The sequence below is a fragment of the Chiloscyllium plagiosum genome, unplaced genomic scaffold, assembly GCF_037043375.1.
Source record: "Chiloscyllium plagiosum isolate Xiang-an unplaced genomic scaffold, Cpla_swu_hap1 HiC_scaffold_10, whole genome shotgun sequence".
Classification (NCBI taxonomy): domain Eukaryota; kingdom Metazoa; phylum Chordata; class Chondrichthyes; order Orectolobiformes; family Hemiscylliidae; genus Chiloscyllium; species Chiloscyllium plagiosum.
This window is the reverse complement of record NW_028270148.1, coordinates 84621513-84645503: the sequence shown is the minus strand read 5'-3', so window position 1 is coordinate 84645503 and position 23991 is coordinate 84621513. Positions and strand designations below refer to the sequence as shown.

General features: G+C 41.7%; 1 protein-coding gene across 1 annotated transcript in view; it reads left to right on the top strand.

Annotated features, from left to right (window-relative positions):
- unc93a (unc-93 homolog A) overlaps window positions 1-23991 on the top strand; it is a 94763-nt gene that overhangs the window by 43483 nt on the left and 27289 nt on the right. The window contains exons 4-5 of the mRNA XM_043696276.2: window positions 4243-4377; window positions 23284-23495. Coding sequence (XP_043552211.2) covers window positions 4243-4377; window positions 23284-23495 — 347 coding nt within the window. The remainder of the gene's footprint in view (window positions 1-4242; window positions 4378-23283; window positions 23496-23991) is intronic.

The window sequence follows — 23991 nt, the reverse complement described above, 5'->3', positions numbered from 1 at the left end:
GACTTCTTGCCTTTATCAGTTCTCCTTTCTACACATTCTGATTCCATATCTTGGTTTCCTGAACTTCTGCAGGGCTTCTTTGCTGCTGCGACAAGTTGCAGAGTTATGTGAGCTATTATATAATATTTCTTTAACAGTCATTGACTTTCAGGAGTAAACAGCAAAACATTGGTGGTGTGGTAGGGTACTCAAAAGTATAAGCTAGTAGAACAAGGGACAGGGGTGGCATGGTGACTCAATGGTTAGCACAACTGCCTTACAGCGCTAGGGACCCGGTTTTGATTTCAGCCTCAGCTGACTGTCTGTGAGAGGTTTGCACATTATCTCTGTGTCTGCGTGGGTTTCCTCCGGTTTTTCTCCTACAGTTCAAAAATGTTCCAGTTAGGTGAATTTGCCGGGCTAAATTGCCTATAGTGTTCAGGGACGTGTAAGTTAGGTGCATTTGTCGGGGTAAATATAGAATAATAGGGGAGGGGAATGGGTCTGGGTTGTTCTTCCGAGGGTTGGCATGGACATGTTGGGCTGAAGGGCCTGTTTCCACACTGTAGGTATTCTATGATTCCACATCATTAGCAGTCTGTTTTATAAAGAATATGCAGTGCGGCTCAAGTTGAATGTTCACAGTACTTCATGAAAGGAAAGCAGTTCACCTGCAGTGGCCTCTCAGGATTGTCACCAAGCAGATATTTGAGACTCGTGGCCTTATCTGATGTTTTGCTGCACTGGGAATGGGATAATATGCCTGTTCTCCCAACCTCCTCCTGGTTGAATCTGTGTTTGAACCCAGTTAAGACTTGCAACCTACACCTCAAAGACACGCCACCCTCCATGAGTCGATGTGTATTGCACAGCAAGTTTGATGTATGCTTGCATTTCAAATTTACGAACTTTACTGATCATCTCGAATTGGTTATTACACTTGATAAACTAACAACTAATTTCTGATGATGAGCTGAGCTCATAATACGCCTCATTTATCCCTGTTAAAGTAATTTACATTTACATACAGGTGGGGTCGAGATTAGAGTGGTGCTGGAAAAGCACAGCAGGTCAGGCAGCATCTGAGGAGCAGGAAAATCAACGTTTCGGGTAAAAGCCCTTCATCAGGAATGGCCCCTGTTACATACAGGCCCCTGTTCTCCACAAATAAAAGAAAAAGATTCAAGACCTATTGATTATTTGAATGGCTGGAAGCAAGAGGTACCGATAATTTCCTGTTGCTTACTCCATGCCAACACCTTGGCCAATTAGTGTTAACTTGTCATCTACTGTATAAATCATGATTGTTTGAAATCTGATAGATTTTCTTTTGCCTTGATGAGTGCAACATGTTTCACTTTACAGCAATAGTTATGAGTTTATTTCAGTACCCTGCTTGCAATGCATCCAAGTCTAGATATTTCTTTTATCATCTTTGAAGATTTATGACTATTTGACTAATGAGAGATTTTGGATCAATTTTAATTTATTACTACCAACATCTGGTAGCAATAAATGGAGGAGGAAGAGTAGGAGCAGATCTGTTTTTCAGTATTCCAAACACCAAGCTACCAGAGATTTGTGATCCAAAACTGCTTTACCTGAACTATTTTCCTCATTTCCAATATTGCAAAAAGAGGGCATTCAGTAGAGCACACACCTTTGAATTGTGTTAACTCAATTTTAATAATAACTGAGCTTTCCCTGAGGACTTTCCCTGTCTATTTGAATTCTATACCTACAAAGCTGAAGATATAAACCTTTCTCTTAATACCTTAATATTCTCTTAATAACAGCTCCCCAAGAAAGCACCAACAATTGGCTCTGAAAAAGTTACTCACAGTTTGAAACTTGTGATAAAATTCACAACAGCAGCTAAGACAAGTCTTCGATTCTATGATTAGAATGCCTGCCGCATCTAGTGCCTTCAGCCATCTTTTCATATCACTTGGAGTGAAGCAAATTGGCTGAAGATTAGTGTCTGTGATGCTGGGGACTTCCAGTGAAGGCTGAGATGGATCAATCACTTGGTAATTCTAGCCAAGGATTGTTTGTATACTTTTACATTGATGCGCCATCATTGAGGATGGAGGTATTTGTGGAGCTTCTTCCTCCAGTGAGTGGCTTAATAGTCCATTGTCATTCACAATTAGATGTGGCAGAACTGTCGAGCTTAGTTCTGATCTGTTGGTTGTGGAATCACTTAGCCCCCTCTATAAGTTGCTGCTTATCTGTTTAGCACACAAATAGTCCTGTTTTGTAGCTCTCCCCGGTTGACACCTCTTTTTTATTAGGCATGCTTTGTACTACCCTAGCAAAATGGAATGATTGAATCAGGGCCAACTCTCCACTGGTTTTAGTCATACCTGGCATACCAGAAGCTGGTTGTAGTTGTTGGAGGTTAGTTACTTCAGTTCCAGAGTATCTCTGCAGAGTTCCCAAGGGCAGTGTCCGAGGCCCAACCATCTTCAGCTGCTTCATGAATGTCCTTTCCTCCATCATCCTGTCCTTCTCTCCTTCATTGCTCAGAGTTTTGAGTATAGGAGTTAGGATGCTATGTCAAGGTTGTACAGGTTGTTAGTAAGGTCTTCTCTGAAGTACTATGCCCATTCCTCATTGCCCTGTTATAGGAAGGATATTATTAAGCTGGTGTGGGTTCAGAAGAGATTTACCAGGATGTGACTTGGAATAAACGGTTTGAGTCATGAGAAGAGGTTGGACAGGTTGGGACATTTTTGACTGTAGTGCAGGAGTTAAGGGTTGACCTTATAGAGGTTTACAAACTCATGAGGGGTGTAAGTAAGGTGAATGGCAGGTTTCTTTTTCCTAGGATGGGGGATTTCAAGACTAGGGGGGGAATATTTTTAAGGTGAGTAGAGAGAAAGAGATTTTAAAAAGACATGAGGGGCAACTTCTTTTACATCGACAGTGGTTTGCATATGGAATGAACATCCAGAGAATGTGATGGATGCGGATACAGTTACAATGTTTAAAAGACATTTAGGTGAGTACATAATTAAGAAATGTTTGGAGAGATATGGGCCAAGCACAGGCAAGTGTGACTAGTTTAGTTTGGGATTATGGTCGGCATGGACTGGTTGGACTGAGGGGTCTGTTTCCATGCTGTATGATTCTATAAGGTTTGAAGGAAGGATATTCACTGACGATTGTACAATGTTTAGTATCAATCGTGATTCCTTAGATAATGAAGTAGTCCTTGTTCAAATGCAACAAGATCTGGACAATATCCAGACTTGGATTGACAAGTGACAAGTAACATTCCTGCTACAAAAATACCAGACAATGACCATGTCTAATAAGAGATAATCTAACTGCTACCCCTTGATATTCAGTGGCATTACCATCACTGAATCCCCCATTATCAACATTCTGGGGATACTATTGACCAGAAAATCAACTGCACTTGCCATATAATTAGAATGACTATGAGTGCAGGTTAGAAGCTTGGAACACTGCCACAATTAACTCCTGACTCCCCAATGCCTGTCCACCACTGGCCACAGTGATAGAATACTCCAACAACATTCTAGAAGTTTGACACCATCCAGGATAAAGCAGCCTGCTTGATTGGCTTCATGTCCTCGCGGTCCACCACGAATGCTCAGTAGCAACAGTATGTGTTACCTACAAGATACACTGCAGAAATTCACCAAAGATCCTTAGACAGCACCTTCCAAACCAATGACCACTTCCATCTAGAAGGACAAGGGGAACGGATAAAAAGTGAAGTTCATCTCCAAACCATTCGCCTTCCTGACTTGCAAATACATTGTTGTTCCATCATTATCACTGGGTCAAATTCTGGATTTCCCTCCCCAAAGGCATTTTGGATCAACCTTTAGCTCATGGACTGCAGCAGTTCAAGAGGCAATGCACCATCACCTTCTCAAGGACAACTAGGGACAGGCATTAAATGCTGTCCTGTCACCAATGCCACATACTCTGTGGAAATAAAACAAGTAGGTTTAATTATATTCAGGTGGTAACGGTATATTACAAATAATTATGAATGCAATCTCAACACGTAATATTTACATCACAATCTATTTCACTTATATGTATGAATTTCATATTGTGAATGCATTTGTAGCTTATGTGGATTGCATGATGAGCATGGGCAAAAATACTGATAATCATTTATAAATATGTAAATTGATGAAATTATGATAAAGAAAGTTGTAATCCTACTGAAAAATAAATTTGTACCCTATGATCTAGTAACACACATTCTTTGGCTTTCAGCTAACATCACTGATGAGATTTTAGCCTACTGTGGACCTAACAATTGCCCACAATATAATGAAAAAGTCTCTCAGAATGTTACATCTGTCCACCATTCTATGGCTGTGATCCACACTCTCTCAGCTATTTATACTGGTAAGTAACAATTATTTGCAGCATATCAAATAACGTAACCTCAAAAGCAGAAATGCTGGAAATAATTCAGCAAGTTCAGCATTATTTGGAGAGAAAAAAACAATAAATATTTTGATTCCAATTTAACCATTCTTCATGCAAGGTAATGAATTAAAATGCCAAACAACAGGAAAATTAGGATCATGATTCTGGTGCTCTGCAAAGCAGTTATCCAGTTTGTTTTGGTCTCTGCAATATGAAGGTGACCATATTGTGAGAGGTGAATGCACTGAACTAAATTGAAAGATGTATAAGTAAGTCGCTGTTTCATTTAAAAGAAATGTTTATGGGCCTTGTAGAGAAGAAGTAAAAGGTCAAGTATGATGCCTCAGCATGGCAAAGGAAAGCAGCAAAGAAAAGCATGATTACAGGGATAGGGTGGATCTGAGTGTGATGCTCTTCAGAGGGTCACTGTGAACTTGGTGGACTGAATGGCCTGCTTCCACACTGTAGGGATTCAATTGATTTTGTGGAAGGCAATGAAGTATTGAACATGGGCGAGGGTATTTTGGAAGGAATGGGGTCTTCAGAATGCTGAAAGGGGAGGGAAAGGGAATATGTGTTTGCCTAAAGGTTCTGCTTATTTTCATTCATACCATGTGGATTCTTCAGTTATACTTATTTTTGCCCCAATATTCACTGTAAGGGAAAATTAATAGTAATGTGAAATTGATTTCCTTTGCTGCGAGCTGAGACACTGCTCAATACTGGCTGAAATGATATGGTAGAATAAAAGAATAAAGCAGAGATGAATTGCTTCCAGAGGCATGCACACTACTTTGTTTATATTACCACAATGCCTTTGAAAGTGGAGCTGCTTTTGTAGATATCACTGTAGTGTGAACAGGAAACAAAATTTTGTCTGCTGATAATATAACAAAGTTACAAGTTTGTTTGCATCTCTTTGGTGAAGACTACAATAAATAGTCAGCACCGTGGCTTGGGGAAGTACGGTGGCTCACCAGTTAGCACTGCTGCCTCACAGCGCCAGGGACACAGGTTCAATTCCCATCTCTAGCAACTGTCTGTGTGGAGTTTGCACATTCTCCCCATGTCTGCGTGGGTTTCCTAAATGCAAAACTTGCGCCCACACCTCCCCCCTTACTTCCCTCCAAGGCCCCAAGGGATCCTTCCATATCCGCCACAAATTCACCTGCACCTCCACACACATCATTTATTGCATCCGCTGCACCCGATGTGGCCTCCTCTATATTGGGGAGACAGGCTGCCTACTTGCGGAATGTTTCAGAGAACACCTCTGGGACACCCGGACCAACCAACCCAACCACCCCGTGGCTCAACACTTCAACTCCCCCTCCCACTCCACCAAGGACATGCAGGTCCTTGGACTCCTCCATTGCCAGACCATAGCAACACGACGGTTGGAGGAAGAACGCCTCATCTTCCGCCTAGGAACCCTCCAACCACAAGGGATGAACTCAGATTTCTCCAGTTTCCTCATTTCCCCTCCCCCCACCTTGTCTCAGTCAAATCCCTCGAACTCAGCACCGCCTTCCTAACCTGCAATCTTCTTCCTGACCTCTTCGCCCCCACCCCCACTCCGGTCTATCACCCTCACCTTGACCTCCTTCCACCTATCGCATTTCCAGCGCCCCTCCCCCAAGTTCTATCCTCCCTACCTTTTATCTTAGCCTGCTGGACACACTTTCCTCATTCCTGAAGAAGGGCTCATGCCCGAAATGTCGATTCTCCTGCTCCTTGGATGCTGCCTGACCTGCTGCGCTTTTCCAGCAACACATTTTCAGCTCTTTCCTCCCACAGTCCAAAGGTATGCAGGTTAGGTGAATTGGCCATGCTAAATTGCCCATAGTGTTAGGTGGATTAGTCAGGGGTAAATATAGGGGGGTGGGTTTCTCTTCGGAGGGTTGATGTGGACCTGTTGGGTCTAAGGGCCTGTTTCCACACTGTAGGGAATCTAATCTTAAGAAAATCTCTATTGTAATGCCACTTCATTTAATATTCATTGACGTAGGAGTTAGAAGAAATAAAAATAAATTGCTGTTATAATCTTTTAGATTTAATGCATTGATCCATAAAAGAGTTTTTTTTGTACTTGGTTGAAATGGAATTAACAAGGGGAAACTGCATTACTCAAATTCTACACTTATGAAATATATTGGTTCTGTCACCTAATGTAATGAATAAGACATGCATGAACATAACGGAACAATATTGCATCTTTGCCATAGTAGTGAAGGCTGAAAAAGAGGTATCTAGTTCTCACAAATAAAATAAGCTTCCTGTTTGTATATGCAGAGTGCCTAAAGGCTGCCTTAGCTTTCTTTTCTCAACTGGACTGCTTTGAAATCTGGTGCCAAGTTGACTGTGGGTAGTGAAGCGTGGCCTGCACAGAGCCTTGAAGGGAAAGCTGGAGACCATCACCAAAATGTTAAGTTTTTGTGTAAAATATGGCAACATGAATGTTAAGCTAGAAAGTGCAGGAGCATTTCTGCCATCTTCACTACAATATCAAAGAAGGTTGCAGGTTTCTACACAGCTGCTTTTCAATAATTTTCCCCAGATGTTACCTGTTCTTCCAAGAACTGGGCTAATGGAAGAGCCCTGTTGTCCTTCCAAATAATATTCCACGAATCTCCATGGCATTCAGGCTGTTATGCTGAAACCATGTTGGGAAGGTGCCTGAAGCTTGCCACAATCATGTCACTAATATTACCTTGGGCTTATCTGTCCTAGCGCAGGGATTATGCTACATACCAATCTCAAGGTACCAATGATTTAACTATAATGGTCCAAAAGTGTATGCCCAACATCATATTGTGTTAATCTGCAAAGGTACTGTCCTAAACCCATTTCTTCCAGTGACAAGTTCACTGTACCAATTGTTTCTGGCACACTGGTGTGCAGCAGCAAGATGAGAAGCAGCACCACTTCACGGAGATTCCCGATGTCCTACAAGAGTTGAGATTCGGCACCATGCACGCATGGAAGATGTGAAATTTACTTTTGCAGCTTGCTTTCAGATGAAACAAGCTTGATGATTGAGGATCATATCTCTAGGATGAGAAGAAACTGTGCAAGCACAGTAAAGAGGCATGCATTTGATGAAAGATGGTTGAATTGGCCTGCTTGCCTGGACAAATCTTTACATTACTATGGATTTTAAGGTAAATATTTTGAGAATTAATTTTAGTTAAGCCAGTAAAGTTCTCAGAATAGATTCTAAGAAGAAATTGATAAGTTTCTGAACCCAAAGCATAAAAGAGTAAGAACTGTTTGGAGACAATGCAATGAGAGCTATCCAGCCTTTGGATTTTCATGGACAGGAGATACCACTTGCCCTTTAGCTGAATGTCTCATCTGTATAGAGAAGTTAGCAAACAGTTAACTTGTGAAAATATATCTGCTGCCAGTGGAAGATGGTATATTTTTTCTGGTGGATTTGAAACATTAATGCTTTTGATCCTTTTTCATTATGCTGGATGTACTATGTTGCAAACCTCTCTAATAACCTTAGCAAATGCAAGGCCCTTCAGCCCAACAAGTTCACTGCTACCCTCCGAAGAGTAACTCACACTGACCCATTTCCCTACCCTATTATCCTATATTTACTCCTGACTAATACATCTAATCTACACATCCATGAACTCTATGGACAATTTAGCATACCCAATTCACCTAACCTGTACATCCTTGGATTATGGGAGGTAACTGGAGCATCCGGAGGAAACCCACACAAACATGGGGAGAATATGCAAACTCCACACAGACAGTTGCCCAAGGCTGGAATCAAACCCAGGTCCCTGGCACTATGAGGCAGCAGTGTTAACCACTGAGCCATCGTGCCACCCATGAATCTCAAGGATCTCAGTATTTTCAATAAATCAAAATTCGTCGGAGATATGTTTCTACGGGGTGAAAGTAGACTGCAATCCAAATGTATTGACTATTATTTTCCAAACAGCATCAGTAATGTTTAGTCAGTCAATACAATGTATATCTTCAAGTGCAGTATCTAAAAGGATCTGTTTAATTATTTACAAAAATCAGTGGAAAAAGTAGTGGACAAAATTCTAAATGTTATTTATGTTTGATGTATTTGCTTTTAAGAAAAGAGATGCTTTGTATCCATGTGTATTCCAGGGGCAGAAACAGATCAATCGTATATATGATACATTGTGCTACTAACACTCCTTTTTTGTATTTTTAAATTCAAATTGTACACTTTCAATTATTCTTCCAATAGTAAAATCACAATATATCCCTGTATAATATATATTTATATATGTTTAAAACCATTTAATTGCTTATCATTCAGAGTGCTGAATTGGTGCATGTTCAAGTAAGAAAGGAGAGGGAAATAAAGACATTAGAGAAAATGTCTATCTATATTAGATTAGATTAGATTAGATTACATTACAGTGTGGAAACAGGCCCTTCGGCCCAACAAGTCCACACCGACCCGCCGAAGCGCAACCCACCCATACCCCTCCATTTACCCCTTACCTAGAACTACGGGCAATTTAGCATGACCAATTCACCTAACCTGCACATCTTTGGACTGTGGGAGGAAACCGGAGCACCCGGAGGAAACCCACGCAGACACGGGGAGAATGTGCAAACTCCACACAGTCAGTCGCCTGAGGCGGGAATTGAACCCAGGTCTCTGGCGCTGTGAGGCAGCAGTGCTAACCACTGTGCCACCATGCCACCCATTCTTAACCATTTAAAACTGACATTAGAAGTCAGTTTTAAATGGTTAAGAATTTGTGGAAATGGTAGCAGAATGGGAACATGCAAATAATACATTTTTCTAGTATAATTTATTTACAGTTTTATGGATCTATTCGTAGTATTTGATATAACTAGGAAATATATAATAATATTGGAAGTGGAAAATTGCATTTAAGTGACATTTAGCAGTGCAGATTAATTTGGTGTTAGTATACTAGGGGACAACATTTCTAAAAGTCTCAAAGATGGTCTTAGCAGCTTGGCTGCTTTCATCAAGATTGACAGTGCAGATGACTGAAAAGAGGAGCAGCTGTGTACATGTTATAGACCATGTGTCTCTCAAGCTTATTAACAGTTGAATACATCAGAACTTGCGCCAGTCATGTCATCTTGGCAGATGAGGTCATTCAGACTATGCTATTGTTCCTATGATTTTACCCACACCGTGAATGAAACCAATTTCAGTAAGTATCGTCTAGCATCCTGCTAGAAGTTTTCAGAATGTAACTAGTAGAATAGAAAAGGAGGAACTTGTGGATATGGTGCTTTTGGATTTTAAGAAGGCTTTTGATAAGGTCTCACACAGTAGGTTATGTAGCAAGAGTACAGTCATATGGAATGGGGGTAAATATTTTGGTATGGATAGCAAGTTGGTTTATTTTTAAAACATAGTGGGAATAAAGGGGTCATTTTCAGATGGACAGGCTGTGGTGAGCAGTGGAGCAATTATCAGTGCTTGTGCTCCAGCTATTCACAATCCATATGAATGATTGGACCAAATGTAATGTTTTGTGATGGTACACAACCAGGTGGGAATATGAATTGTGAGGAGGATAGGTAAAGGCTTCAAGAGGGTTTAGGCAGATTGGGCAAGGACATGTTAGGTAGAATACAGTGTGTGAAAGTGCAAAATTAGCATCTATGGTATGAAAAACAGAAATCCAATGTATTTCTTAAATAGTGAGAAATTGAGTGGTGTTGATGCTCAAAGATACCTAGCTGTCATTGTTCATAAGTTACTGAAAGCTAACATGCAAGTGCAACAAGCAATTAGGAAAGCAGATAGTAAATTAACCATTATTGCAAGGGTTTTTGAGGAAAGACATTATATATAGAGTTTATATAGATACATTACATGCAATTGTATAGAGCCTTGTGAAACTGTAACTGATGTATACAGTTTTAGTTTCCTTAATTAAGGAAAGATATACTTGCCATACATGGACTGTAATGAGGATTCACCAAACTAATCCTTGGGATGGTAGGATTGTTGTATGAGAAGAAACTAAGGAAATTAGTCATACATTTTCAAGAGTTTAGAAGAATAAGAAGTGATCTCATTGAAGCATGCAAAAGTCGTATAGGGCTCAGGAGGGTAGATTCAACAAGAATAGGGGTTCTAGAATCATTGGACACAATCTCAGAACAAGAGATAGGGCATTTGGGACTAGGATGAGGATGAATTGTTACATTAGAGGATGATGAATCTGTGGCATTGCCATCCAGAAGGTTGTGGAGACTTAGTCCAAGTATGTGTAAGACAGAAATGTATAGATTTGTAACCATTAAAGGTAGAAAAGGATATGTGAATAATGTAGGAAAGTGCCTGGAGGAGAATATCAGGTATGATCTAATTGAATGGCAATGGCAGAGCAGACTCAAGCGATTGACAGTATTGTATATTACTTACTCATTCCCTAATTATAAGCTGTCCACCAATCATCGAAGATGAGGGAGCAGCCCTTCAGTCTTCTGGGACTATGGTGACTTTACCTTTGCTGTACACAATGGTTTTCTTCTTTCAGAAGAAATACACCCATCAGCTAGATAAAGGTAACCTCAGCTCTATCTGCAGATGTAAGTGGTCACAGAAGTCAACCATGCAACTTGGGGCTCTTGGCATCCTTCCATATTTGCTCCTTTTCTTCCACACACTTCATAAATTGTGGTGTGAAGCTGGGAAAAGTCATAAAAATGAACAGAAAAGGATCATGTGAACTCAGTATCAGCAAGATTGTTTTTTTCAAACGGGTGCAGGTGTAGTCTTCTGGCCCTAACCTGCTACAAGAAATTAGGTCACTGACGTAGAGAAGGTGGAAAGGCAGGGTGTTTATTGAGTGTCCTAAGCTGGACCTGCCTGAATTCCTCTGGTCCCTCCTGGTATCTCCTTGAGATGAACGGTCACCAGCAGTGAGACAGAGACCCCTTTTTTGCACTACTGATGCTGTGTACCTATGAATATAGTGATAGCACATGTTTGAGCAAATATTCAGCAGCTGGCTGTCCAAGGTTACTGCCACCACCGGTTTCATGAAGCAGCCAAGTGGTCCCATGCAGGAGTTATGACAGTTGATAGAATTTGGATGCAATCTTTTATATTTCTCTCTCTCTTACTGAGCGCCTTGGGTATCACTACTTGATGTTTCTTTACCTATCACAGCATGTTCACCTTGTCACTGATGGCTGAGTACATGCCCATCATCCTTTTGGGCTCAGCAGGTTTTTCCAGCAGTCATCCAAATATCAGAGACTTTGGGCATTGTCCCCTCTGACATCAGTGGACTCTTGGCTGTAATGTGCCCACCAGAATGTGATTCTGAGATGATACTGGGTAGTGAATCTGTCAAGCTGAATGTTTGTGCTGGTGGTGTATCCAGATGAAAACTATGCCAGTGCCTTCTCTGGGTTTCAGAGACATCAGACTCTGAGGTGGTGGTGCTGCTGTTGCTGCTAGGGGGAGATTATAGCAGCTCGTGCTTTGTCCTCTCCTGGTGGCCACTAGTATTTGTAGTGAAGAAGAAAAGGAATAGTTGGTGAAGGTGCATAGTCTCTTACGTAGACCAATGTATGACACTGCCTGCAAATTGGACATGAGCAGACTGCAATGTTCCTCATGGTTTCCTGCAACATGTTCTTGTCTATCTGTCAATGCAGGAACTGTCTTGATCTTTTACCTCCAGTTGTTCACTGCACAAAAAGTGAGAAGGTCTGAACCTCCAAAATTCCTTCACTGTTCTAGACCCTCTCCCTCAAATTTTCGTTTCATTCACTCATGAGACGTGGGTGTCACTGATTGGCCAGCATTTATTGCATATCCCTGGTTATCCTTGAAAACGTGGAGATGAGCTGTCTTCTTAAATTGCTGCAGTCCCTGTGCTGTAGGTAGACCAACAATACCATGAGGGAGGGAGATCCAGGAATTTGACCTTGGACAGTGATATATTTCCAAGTTAGGATGGTGAGTGACTTGGAGCTTAACTTGCATCTGCTGCCCTTGTCCTTCCAGATAAAAGTGTTTGTAGGGTTGGAATTGGCTGACTAAGGACCTTTGGAAAATTTATGCAGTGCATCTTGTAGCTAGATACACAGGGGTGTGACTGAGCATCATTGGTGGAGGGAGTAGACATTTGTGGATATGGTGTCAATCAAGTATCTTTGTCCTGATTGGTGTCAACCTTCTTGAGTGTTACTGGAGCTGTACTCAACCAGATAAGTGTGGAGCGTTCCACGACTCTCCTGACTTATCCATATGGATGATGGACAGGCGTTGGGAGTGAAGAGGGAATTGCTGACAGCAGTATACCTCTGCTCTTGTAACCATTGTATTTATCTGCCAGTCCAGTTGAGTTTTTAGGATGTTGATAATGGAGGATTTAGTGACACCATTGAATGTTATGGGATATTGGTTCAACTATTGGAGATAATTGTTACTGCGTTTTTGTGTGTGAATGTTACTTGCCATTTGACAGCCCAAGCCTGGATATTATTCAAGTCTTATTGCATATGCACAGTAAAATTAGCTCTTCGTTGAAACTTTATTGCTGGAACAGCACAGCAGGTCAGGCAGCATCCAGGGAACAGGAGATTCGACGTTTCGGGCACAGGCCCTTCTTCAGGAATGAAGAAGGGCCTGTGCCCGAAACGTCGAATCTCCTGTTCCCTGGATGCTGCCTGACCTGCTGTGCTGTTCCAGCAATAAAGTTTCAACTTTGATCTCCAGCATCTGCAGACCTCACTTTCTCCTCGAAAATTAGCTCTTCCCTAATTTAAGACTTATATCGTTATACTTTTCCACAGCTATCCTACATCTAACTGAGTTACAATCACGATGCAAAACACTGCTGCCTTCTATTTGTCTGGGCTTATTTTGAATATTAGGTCAAGAACTACCGTCCCTGGTTGGGCTTTCTACTTTCTGGCTAAAAATGTTTGTCTGGATGCATTTTAAGAATTTTGCTCTCTCCCTACCTTGCACAATAAAACCAATCCTATTAATATTTGGGTAGCTAAAGTTCTGTACTACTGCATTTCAATCTTGGTATTATTTATAGAATTATAGAATCCATAAGGTACCGATAGAAGCCATTCAGCCTTTCCTTAACATCTATCACATTTGATTACACGTTTGATCTTCTATTTCTTCCTGACTGCTTGGCGGTCTATAATACACACCCACCAATGTATTTACCCCTTTTGAGATTCTACTCCTATCCATATGGCCTCATATTATGATTAAGATAGCCTTCTTCACTGCTATATTGCGTCCCTGATCAACGTTGCAAGCCTTTCCTCCATATTATCGCTCTATTTATCTCACCAGAATAGTCTGCAACCAAAATTCTTGAGCTGTCAATCCTGCCCATCTTTCAGTCATGCCACCTGATAGTTATATCTTTCTCCCATGTGCCTGTATGTGCCCTCAACTCATTTGCCTTATCCTCAGACTCCTTGTATTAAAGTCTATTCCATTAAGCCCTGCTAAACTCACTTTTTTCTTATTTAGCCTATGTTTTCTCTACCTTCCAGACTCACTTAATAGTTTATTCTTTGATCTACTGGCAGGATTCTAATTCCCTACCAATCTGTTTTCACCACATCACAACAGCTTTATCAAACCTTCCTATGAGTTGTTGATACTATTCATGTTCATACGTAACCCACTCAACTTGTTTAGGTCCCACCTATCCCAGAAATGGTCCCATGGTCTCAAGAATCTCCAGCCATGCATTCATCTGCTCTATTCTTCTGTTTCTATACTCAGTACAGTGTGGCATCAGATGTAATACAGAGAATACTATTCTTGAAGGCCAGATTTTCAGTTTCCTCACTCACTTGCTAAAGTCTGCTTACACAACCTCATGTTTTTTTTCTTCCTGTCAATAATTCTAACATGGACCATGACTCCTAGCTGTTCACTCTCACCCTTACTAATGGTCTGCAGGTGCTTCATGACGTCCTTGACATTGGCACCTAGGAAGCAATATATCATCCTGGAATCACATCCAAGGCTGCAAAGGTTTCTGCCTTTTCCTTCACTAACAAATCCCCCTATCATTATTCATGTTCCACACTTCTGTCTGAGATTTTCGATTGAGTGCAGAATGTGTAGATCATAGGCTTGAGTGTCACAGAATTTTCTTAATTAAATAGAATATAAATGCTTGCTTTCATTTTACCCTTACTCTTATTTCAATATCGACAAGAAAAATCTTATTCTTCTTTATGTCAGGCACAACCAGATCACTTCAACTCTATCCAGCAAAAAAATTAGTTTTGAACTTCAAACATATGAATTATCTATGTACAGTTTTTAGGCTGTATTTATGGTATTAAATCAATATCCAGTCACAAGAGACAAGAAAGTAACAACTACCAATTTACCTATTTGCTCTTTTGTGATGTCACACTTCTGTTTTGTTAAAGCAGCTCCATTGCTGGTCTATCTGTTGCTGAGACCATTCTCCTTTGGTTGCTCCTTTAACCCCAGCTACCACTGCTCCCAAATCCCACACAAGTCTGCTGCCAGTCTATCTGCCTCTGGAGACTTTTCCACTCTCACTATTCCTTTGAACTTCATTGCTGCTGCTTCTAATTCTTCTGCTTCTGGGACCTCTATGTTCTCTCTGTTCCTTAGTACCACATTGGCTCTGCTCCCAAATTCCCACACATGTCGCCTGCTGGAAATTTTGCTTCTGTCTCACCTCTCACATTCCCCTTGATGATGTTAACTGCTTTTCTTGGGGTTCTCATCTCCCCACTGCTCTCGCTACTAGTCCAGTAACATTACCACTATCCCACTGCCTCCCAGAAGTTACTTTTACTATTTCAAAACCTAAGTGAAATAACTTCATAGAATCCGATATCCCATTACTAAGTCACCATGTATTTACACATGAAGAGTCCTTGACTATAGTACTGCTTCATTCCAGAGTCCGGTTTCAAAGGATCAATATCTCTGACATGCACCCCTTTTACCTGTCAGCCAGGGCTCCCTGACTGGACCAGAGTAACAGCCCCAATCAGGGAATTTATTCTATGAGGTCCAACTGGCTGACCTCATTAAAATCACAAGGTTCCTCCCCTTCTGAGTTTGCGCACATAGGCTGGTCCTTTATTTTGGAAAGACTGCTAGGATGTTTTAGCACCAAGTCAGGTTCCTCCGACTTGGCATCTGCACAGGTGGTGTGTAACACATGGGAGCTCACCACTTGCGTCAGGTAGAATTTCAATCTTCTTCCATCAGCAAAGGCATTGAGGTGGCTACTTCAGTCATGTCAATCCCTGATTCAGTGGACTCAAGAACCTTTGAAGGAAATGGTGAATCCATAGGTTCCAGCAAAATTTTGGAATGTTCCGAGGGGCAGGGCACTTTGTACCTGCATCATCTGTGAATTTGCGGCTTTCATGTGGTTCACACATTCATTCAGGACCGTTGCACAGACCCAAACTTTATATGTCATTGATCCTGACCTCATGTCAACCACGCCACTTACCCATGTGGGGCAATTTTTGTGATTTCGTACACCAAACGTTGTCCCTTGTATCAAACTGTCTCTCTTACTTAGCGGAGTCTTGTGTCTGGCATCGGAGTTTCTCATATTAAATCAACCTCCCCTGCGAAGGTCTGGTACATAGTTTTCTACCTATTAGCAGCTCTGCCGGTGCTATCCCTGTAGTTGCATATGGGGTGGTCCTATAATCAAATAAGAACCATGACAGCTTGGTATCTAGCAAGTCTCTTGGCTGTTCTTTCAATCCAATCTTTAAAGTTTGGGCTGCTCTTTCTGTCAGGTCATTGGATGATAGGTGGTATGGAGCTATCCTTATATGTCAAATCCTATTTGACTTTATGAAATAATCAAATTTCCCGCTGGAGATCTCTGGCCCTTTATCTGTGTCCAGCGTTTCCATTATTATGTGTGTTGCAAAAGATGCATATAATTTTTCTATTGTCGTTTCAGGGTTTGATGAGTGAGCGCCTATGCATGCCCAGCTGTTTTGAGTGGGTAAAAAGTGTGGTGCTGGAAAAACACAGCAGGTCAGGCAGCATCCTAGGAGCAGGACAATCAATGAGATTCTGAGATACTGTCTAGTATACAGGAATAATGATTTAACTGTGCAAAAACACCTGCAAGTTGAAGCCCAACTGAACTTCAAACAGGTGCTACAATTGGCTTTACAATTGGAAAATGTGGCAGGTGGAGCATAGCAGTTGCAGGGTATTCCAGTGGAAGTGGACACCCTCGCCAGTCCAGTTGAGCTTGTGGAACACCGCTTGAGTGCAGCCTTATTGAGGACATATTCTTATCAGAGTGACTCTAAGTTGGCGCACAACAAAACCTCAAAACAAAGCAACCCTCGGTCAAATGGTTAAAATTTTCTTCAGGATTCTGGCCAGCAAGCCATTGTAGTTATTGCTGGTATGCAGATACAAGAAGCCAAATGTGGTCCTAATAGAGGTAAGTTGAGTAAGATAGCTCATAGGCCAGTATCCAGGAGAGCTCATACCGTGGAAAGTCTGCCTATATCTGACTTGGAACAGTTAAATTGCTAAATAACACAAAAATCAGAACTAATCAAGATGAACATCTGGCCATGCGGTTCTAATGGAGATTTCCAGTGGTGCAGTCCTGTCAGTGATTACAGAACGAGTTTTTAATAAAATCCGCCTTGGACTCCAACTTTGACTTTATGCAAGACCTCAGCAAGGCTGAGAACCTATGCTGGGGAACCTTCACAGATTAAGGGTGCAACTTCAATTCTAGTCTCTTATGGTTCAGTTGGTTGAGAGAGATTTACCTCGTTTGGCTCAATATTTTGAATTAGAAAATGGCTGCCTGAGTGAAGTCCTGATTAAATATCCAGAACTCATTCAGGAATATCTAGATACAATCGTAAGAGCCAAGGCCACCTTGCATGTTGACCAGGAAGCAATTCCACAATTCAGGAATGCATGCACAATATCATTTGCCTTATGAACAAAAGTAAAGGCAGAAGTCAAAAAGCCCGATGGATCATTTCACCTTTGTGGAGATTTTAAACAAAAAGTAAATCATATTTTGCAGCTGGATAAATATCCAATCCCTTGGATAGAGAATTTATACACAGAACTGGCAGGGGGTGCTGTCCTTCACAAAGCTGGACGTGAACCATGCTTTCTTGCAATTGTGCTTAGACCAGATTCCCAGAAGTACGCTATAATTCATACGCATAAAAGACTTATACCAATAATATGAGACTGTCATTTGGTGTATCGTCAGCCTGTTCAATTTTTCAGTGGATGATGGAGAACATTTTGTAAGGTTTACCTCAGGTCGCCATTTACCTATTTAATGTCTTGTTAACAGGGAAAACCAATAATGAACACTTAGAGAATTTGGATGTCGTCCTAATGCAGTTTTTAAAGGGTGGAGTTCTTCCCTAGATGGACATACCAAGACAAAACCACTGGGGGAATTCACACCTATTTGTGGACTTGCCCAAAACTCAAAATCTACCGATTCCTAGACTCAGTGACATTGGAACTCAAAAGTTATCAAAAGACCTTTAGGAAAAAACAGTTCAGTCACGAGTGTGAATGACCACCATTCATCCTGCATTGTGTTGCATGTCAACTCACTCTGTGTGGAGAATAATAGATATTGTGTATGTGATCTCAAACTAGACACTGGACCATCCTAAGTTGTCCAAGACTTTCCATTTTAAAATTCACCAGTGGTCGACTCATAATGACTACAAGAAACTAACCGACCTGTGGAAAATCCTTCTCTTCAAGAAAATCCTGTTACAATCCTGATGTACAGCTCCAGAAACTGTAGCCAACTATATTACTCATAAGTGAAAACATCTTTCTTTCCCAAAATAAGCCAAATCATGTGAATTGTGAACTATTCCTTGGTTTATAATTAAGTAAGTGCGCTAGTTTCTTTAACCAGTTTTTCTTTGTCTTAGAAAATGGTAAATGACTGATGTAGCCTTAGATTTTCAGATGAATGTGTGAATAAATAACCCTGTATATTTAAGCCTGAGAACCTGCTGTTGGTTATTCAAATTGACTCTATAATTTGACGTTAAACCCTTACCTTTTCAAAGAAAAAGTGTTTACAGATGATAAAGGAAGGGAACTGGAGATTCAATTCTCTCTCATCTTTGTCTGTAACAGAATATATTAATTAATTACTTTTTTACCCAAAAGCTTTCTTTATCCATACCACTTGTTATTGTAGTGTTCATAGCTTCTATATCTGCATAGTGACCGAAAGGATATCCAAGTGCCAAAGCCTGACATGGGACTTGAGGGACCATGTGGAGTTGCTAGGGGACTTGATGGAGTTGGTGTGGGATGTAGACTGGCATGGAAAGTATGAGGAGCCATGGGGAATGGAGGGGCATAGCCTGACATCATAGGTCATGAGGGACAACAGAGTTGTTTGAGCAGTGTAATATGACATGGATGGGGTATGGGTGTGCACAGAAAGTAAGACATGAGAACTGGAGACATTTCTGTTTTTACTATAACTGAAATAAAGTCACACAGCATTGAGGCAAGCCTTTTAAAAACCCAAATCTACACAGTGGCCCCTCTGCCTCCAAACATTTCCCAAGTTGTGAATTAAGGGGCATTAGACTGTGCTAAATGCTTTACTAATGATTTGGAGATGCCGGTTTTGGACTGGGGTGTACAATGTTAAAAATCACACAACACCAGGTTATAGTCCAACAGGTTTAATTGGAAGCACACTAGCTTTCGGAGCGAGGCTCCTTCATCAGGTGATAGTGGAGGGCTCAATCGTAACACAGAATTTATAGCAAAAATTTACAGTGTGATGTAACTGAAATTATACATTGAAGAATTGATTGTCTGTTAAGCCTTTCATCTGTTAGAATACAGTGATAGTTTCACTTCTTTCATGTATAAATCACAAAACCTTTTTTTTAAGAAGTTGCATTCTTGGGTTAGCTGTTAACAATGGTGATAGCTAGACAATATGCTGAAGGTGTTGGCCCCCTGTGTTCTCTGTCTATGCCATGATGCTTAGATTGATTCGAATCTAAAAAGTGAGATAACGGAATTTTACATAAATTCATGCAGTTTTTGAGCTCAGAGTTCTACATGAATGCATACAGTTTTTGAGCAAAGTACAATGTAACCCTGCAAGTACAAATTCACCCCACAAAATATATGTGTGCATGTGGGTCTTTGTCTGTCTGTGTGTGTGTGTCTATCTGGGTTGGGGGTTGTGAGTGTGAGAAAGAGTATGTGTGTGTGTGTGTGTGTAGTGAGTGCAGAGTGTCTTAAGTCTGTGAGGGGGTGCATGTGTGAGTGTGGGAGTGTGTGTGTCTGTAAGGGTGTATGTGGGTGTCTGTGTGCGCGTCTGTGTGTACGTGTGTCCATTACTTTGTGAGAGTGTGTGTGTGTGTAGGAGTATCTGTGTGTGTGTGTATAGTGCAATGGTGGTCACCTGTAAAGTGACATGATGTCACATTACAGGTGACCACCATTGCACTATACACAGATACTCCTACACACACACACTCTCACATACACACGGACACACGTACACACAGACGCGCACACAGACACCCACAGACACCCTTACAGACACACACTCCCAAACTCACACATGCACCCCGTCACATTGCTTTACTAATGACAGCGCAAAGTGATCCCACAATCAACGGATCAGATCTATTGCTCTGCAGTCCTGCCACATCCAGCCGTGAATGGTGGTGGATGGTTAAACAACTCACTGGGAGAAGAGGCTCCACAACTATCATAGCAATCTTCAGCCAGAAGTGCCGAGCAGATGATTCATCTCGACCTCCTCTGGTGCCCCCAGCGTTACAAATACCAGTCTTCAGACAATTTGATTCACTCCACATGATATCAAGAAATTGTTGGAGGCAGTGCGTACTGCAAATGTTATGGGCCCTGATAACATTCCAGCAATAGGACTGAACTTGCCGCTCATTTAGCCAAGCTTCCAGTACAGTTACAGCACTGACATCTGCCCGACCATGTGGAAATTTGCCCATTTATGACCTCTACATAAAAAGCAGGACAAATCCAACCTGTCCAATTATCGCCACATCAGTCTACTCTCGATCATCACTAAAGTGATGTAAATTGTCATCAACAGTGCTAAAAGCAGCACCTGCTCAGTGATCCCCAGTTAGGGTTCTGGCAGTGTCACTCAGCTCCTGATCTCATTACAGCCTTGGTTCAAACATGGACAAAAGAGCTGAATTCCAGAGGTGAGGTGAAAGTGACAGCCCTTGACATCTAGGCTGCATTCGATGGAGTGTGGCATCAAGGAGTCCTGGCAAAACTGGAATCAATGGGTATTGGGGACAAACTCTTCAGTGGTTAGAATCAGACCTGACACTTAGGAAGATGATCTTGGTTGTTGGAGGGTAGTTGTCTCAGCTCAAGATCATCTCCGTACGAGTTCCTCAGGGTGGTGTCCTAGGCCCAACTATCTTCAGCTGATTCATCAATGATCTTCCCATTTGCGAGTCCTCGGCTACTGTAGCACTCCATGTCCAAATGCAACAAGATTTGGACAATATCTAGGCTTGGGCTGACAAGTGGTAAGTAACATTTGCACCATACAAATGCCGGGCTATGACCATCACCAACAAGAGACAATCTAACCACCACCCCTTGACATTCAAAGGTGTTGCCAGCACTGAATCTCCCACTATCAACATCCTTGGAGTTATCGTTGATCAGAAACTTAACTTGCCTCACCATTTAAATGCAATGGCTACAAGAATAGGTCTGAGGCTAGGAATACAGTGGCAAGTATCTCATTTCCTGACTCCCAAAAGCCTGTACACCATTTACAAGGCGCAAGTCAGGACTTTGATGGAATACTCCCCACTTGCCTAGATGCGTGCAGCCCCAACAACACTCAAGAAGATTGACACCATCCAGGACAAAGTAGCCGGCTTGAATGGCACTCCATCTATAAGTATCCACTCCCTCCAACCCCCCATGCTCAGTAGCAGCAGTGTGTATTATCTACAAGATGCACTGCAGAAATTCATTAAAGATCCTCAGACAGTACCTTCCAAACCCAATACTACTTCCATCTAGGAGAAGAAGGCCAACAAAAATATGGGAACATGACCATTTCAAGTTCCACTCCAAGCCAAGCACCATCCTGAAGTGGAAATATGTCACTGTTCCTTCACTGTTGCTGTATCAAAATCCTGGAATTCCCTCCCTAATGGCATTGTGGGTCAACCCACAGCAGATGGATTACACCAGTTCAAGAAGGAAGCTAACCACCACTTTCTCAAGGGCAGCTAGAGATGGGCAATAAATGCTGGCCCACCAGTGGTGCACATATCCTACAAAAATGAATTTAAAAAACACTCACCTTATTGATATTCAACTTTCTGTAATACCAAATGAAACAAGTAACCTAGATGTCAAAAATTCTCCAAATAAAAGTCAGGTTGGATACCTGGCAACTTCAGCTTGCCACACGCTCTAAAGAGCCTCCATGTTTGAAACAGACCACCAACATCTTATTTCATTGCCACTGGCCACGTGCACTCCAAATACATAGAAATTAGCATCGAACATGTCTCATCCTCTAAGAACTCTCATGGGACATCTATGATCCACTTACAATATGTGCCAGAAGTCCAAGGCTGCATCTCTGCAAGCTGTGTGCTCTGTGATATTTACCAGCTCATGGACAGGACTGGGCTGCAATTCTGGCTGTTTGCTTGCTATCTCAGACCAAGAACCCAGGCTGTCAGTTTTGCTGTGCTGTTCAGCACAGACACAAAACCAGGAAGCTTGTCATGGTTGTCAGCAGTTCTCAGTCAAGTCAATGAAGATAGCTTTCAGTTAGGGGGTTCTGGTTCAGTAAGTCAAGGACAGACTCCAAAACCAGTACAGGGGATTGAACCTGATCAGTCAGCTGTTCGGTGGTCAGTCAGGTTGCTTTCCACATTTGAGATAATAAGCCTAATTTGGATAGCCCAACACCCATTTTGATTCATTCTACTCTGTTGTGGGCCATTTCACCACTGAAATGAGCAAGTATTAGGGAGTTGAAAGTGGAAGATATAACTGTTAATTTTGACATGGGTGGAACGATGTCTTGAGCAAGTAAGTAGGCAATGCAGAAGGCATGCAGGGCTAGGATTTAGGTGGTGCAAATGGATGAGGGAAGATTTTGCAGGCAGTAGTGAGTATGAGCATTGGTGGGCAGAGAAAAAAATTGAGGTACTGAAGAGAAGATGGTGGCACTTACACTGCTGAGTGGAGAAGGTCATTGATCTTCTGCATTGCTGTATATTCCTCCAGATGGTCGAGACTGCGCAGACCTGAGTGGCAACCTTGGACTGGGCTGGCTTGGCTTAGTGTCATGGCCACCTCTGCACCACCCTATCAAAAAGGACCTTCAGGCCCCTGCCCGCAAAGCATGATGTCAAATTTCTCTAGTCTGCCATGACCTGGGAAAATATCCAGGGCAGCTCTTGACTGATAGTGCTTGTCTGGATGCCAGTCAATTTTGAAACATCCTGGAAATACCCATGGGTAAGATGTGAATAGAATCAAATGAGAGGAATGCCATAGGAGTTGGGCAGATAGTTAATGAGATGAATTTGGTCAGATATGTTGAGACCCAATGCCTCATCATATCTTACCAAGTTCACCTCATTAAATAACTGCCTGAGGCCTCATGGCAAAAAAAAACCTCCAAAATAAAACTCTGCACAGTTGTCACTTACCCAAAAAAAACAATGTAAGGTTCAATCCAGTCTGTGCTTGGAAAAATTTGAAGCGCTCTAGAGAGAAGCATCCTTGGTCACCTGACTGCTTGTTCTAATACTGCTTTATCCTTCCCATAGGTGTTGGTGTCGGTGGAGTACTCCTTGTTGCTTTTTTTCTGGATCAACTTGATAAGAAGGAAATAGAGGATTTCAAAGGGAAGGATGTAAATATTTGGGCTGTCTTAGTGGCGACCTTTACACACCTAAAGGACAAGCGTCAATGTCTACTCATTGTCATGACAATGTACAGTGGGTTTGAACAAGGCTTCCTTGCCGGAGATTATACAAAGGTAAGAATACGAAAGGCATTAATGATAATCTTCAATGACCTCATATTTCCCAATTATGTCTAATCAAGAAGGCCATCTCAGATACTATGTAACATGAATAGGTGACCTTCCCTTCCAGAATATCAGATTAAGTACTTACTGCTGTGCTGTTACATCAATGCACCCTCAGTGATTGTTGCCATGAATTGTGTTGAAAACTTTCCAGGTACAGGTGAAGGGGAGGAAAGGAGGCTGTCTGTAGACTATATTAAAGACATAGGAGACATCCAGATGAAGGGCTTATGCTCAAAACGTCAATTTTCCTGCTCCTCAGATACAACCTGACCTGCTGTGCTTTTCCAGCACCACACCCTCGACTATATTAAAGGCATGGTTAAGGGGAGAAAGGCAGTCTGTGGTGAAGAGCATATTAGATGCCAAATGACTAAGGGGAGGCAGGAATATTGTGACTGAAACAGCTAAGGGGAGTGGGGATCAGTGGATCAAAAGTTAGGAA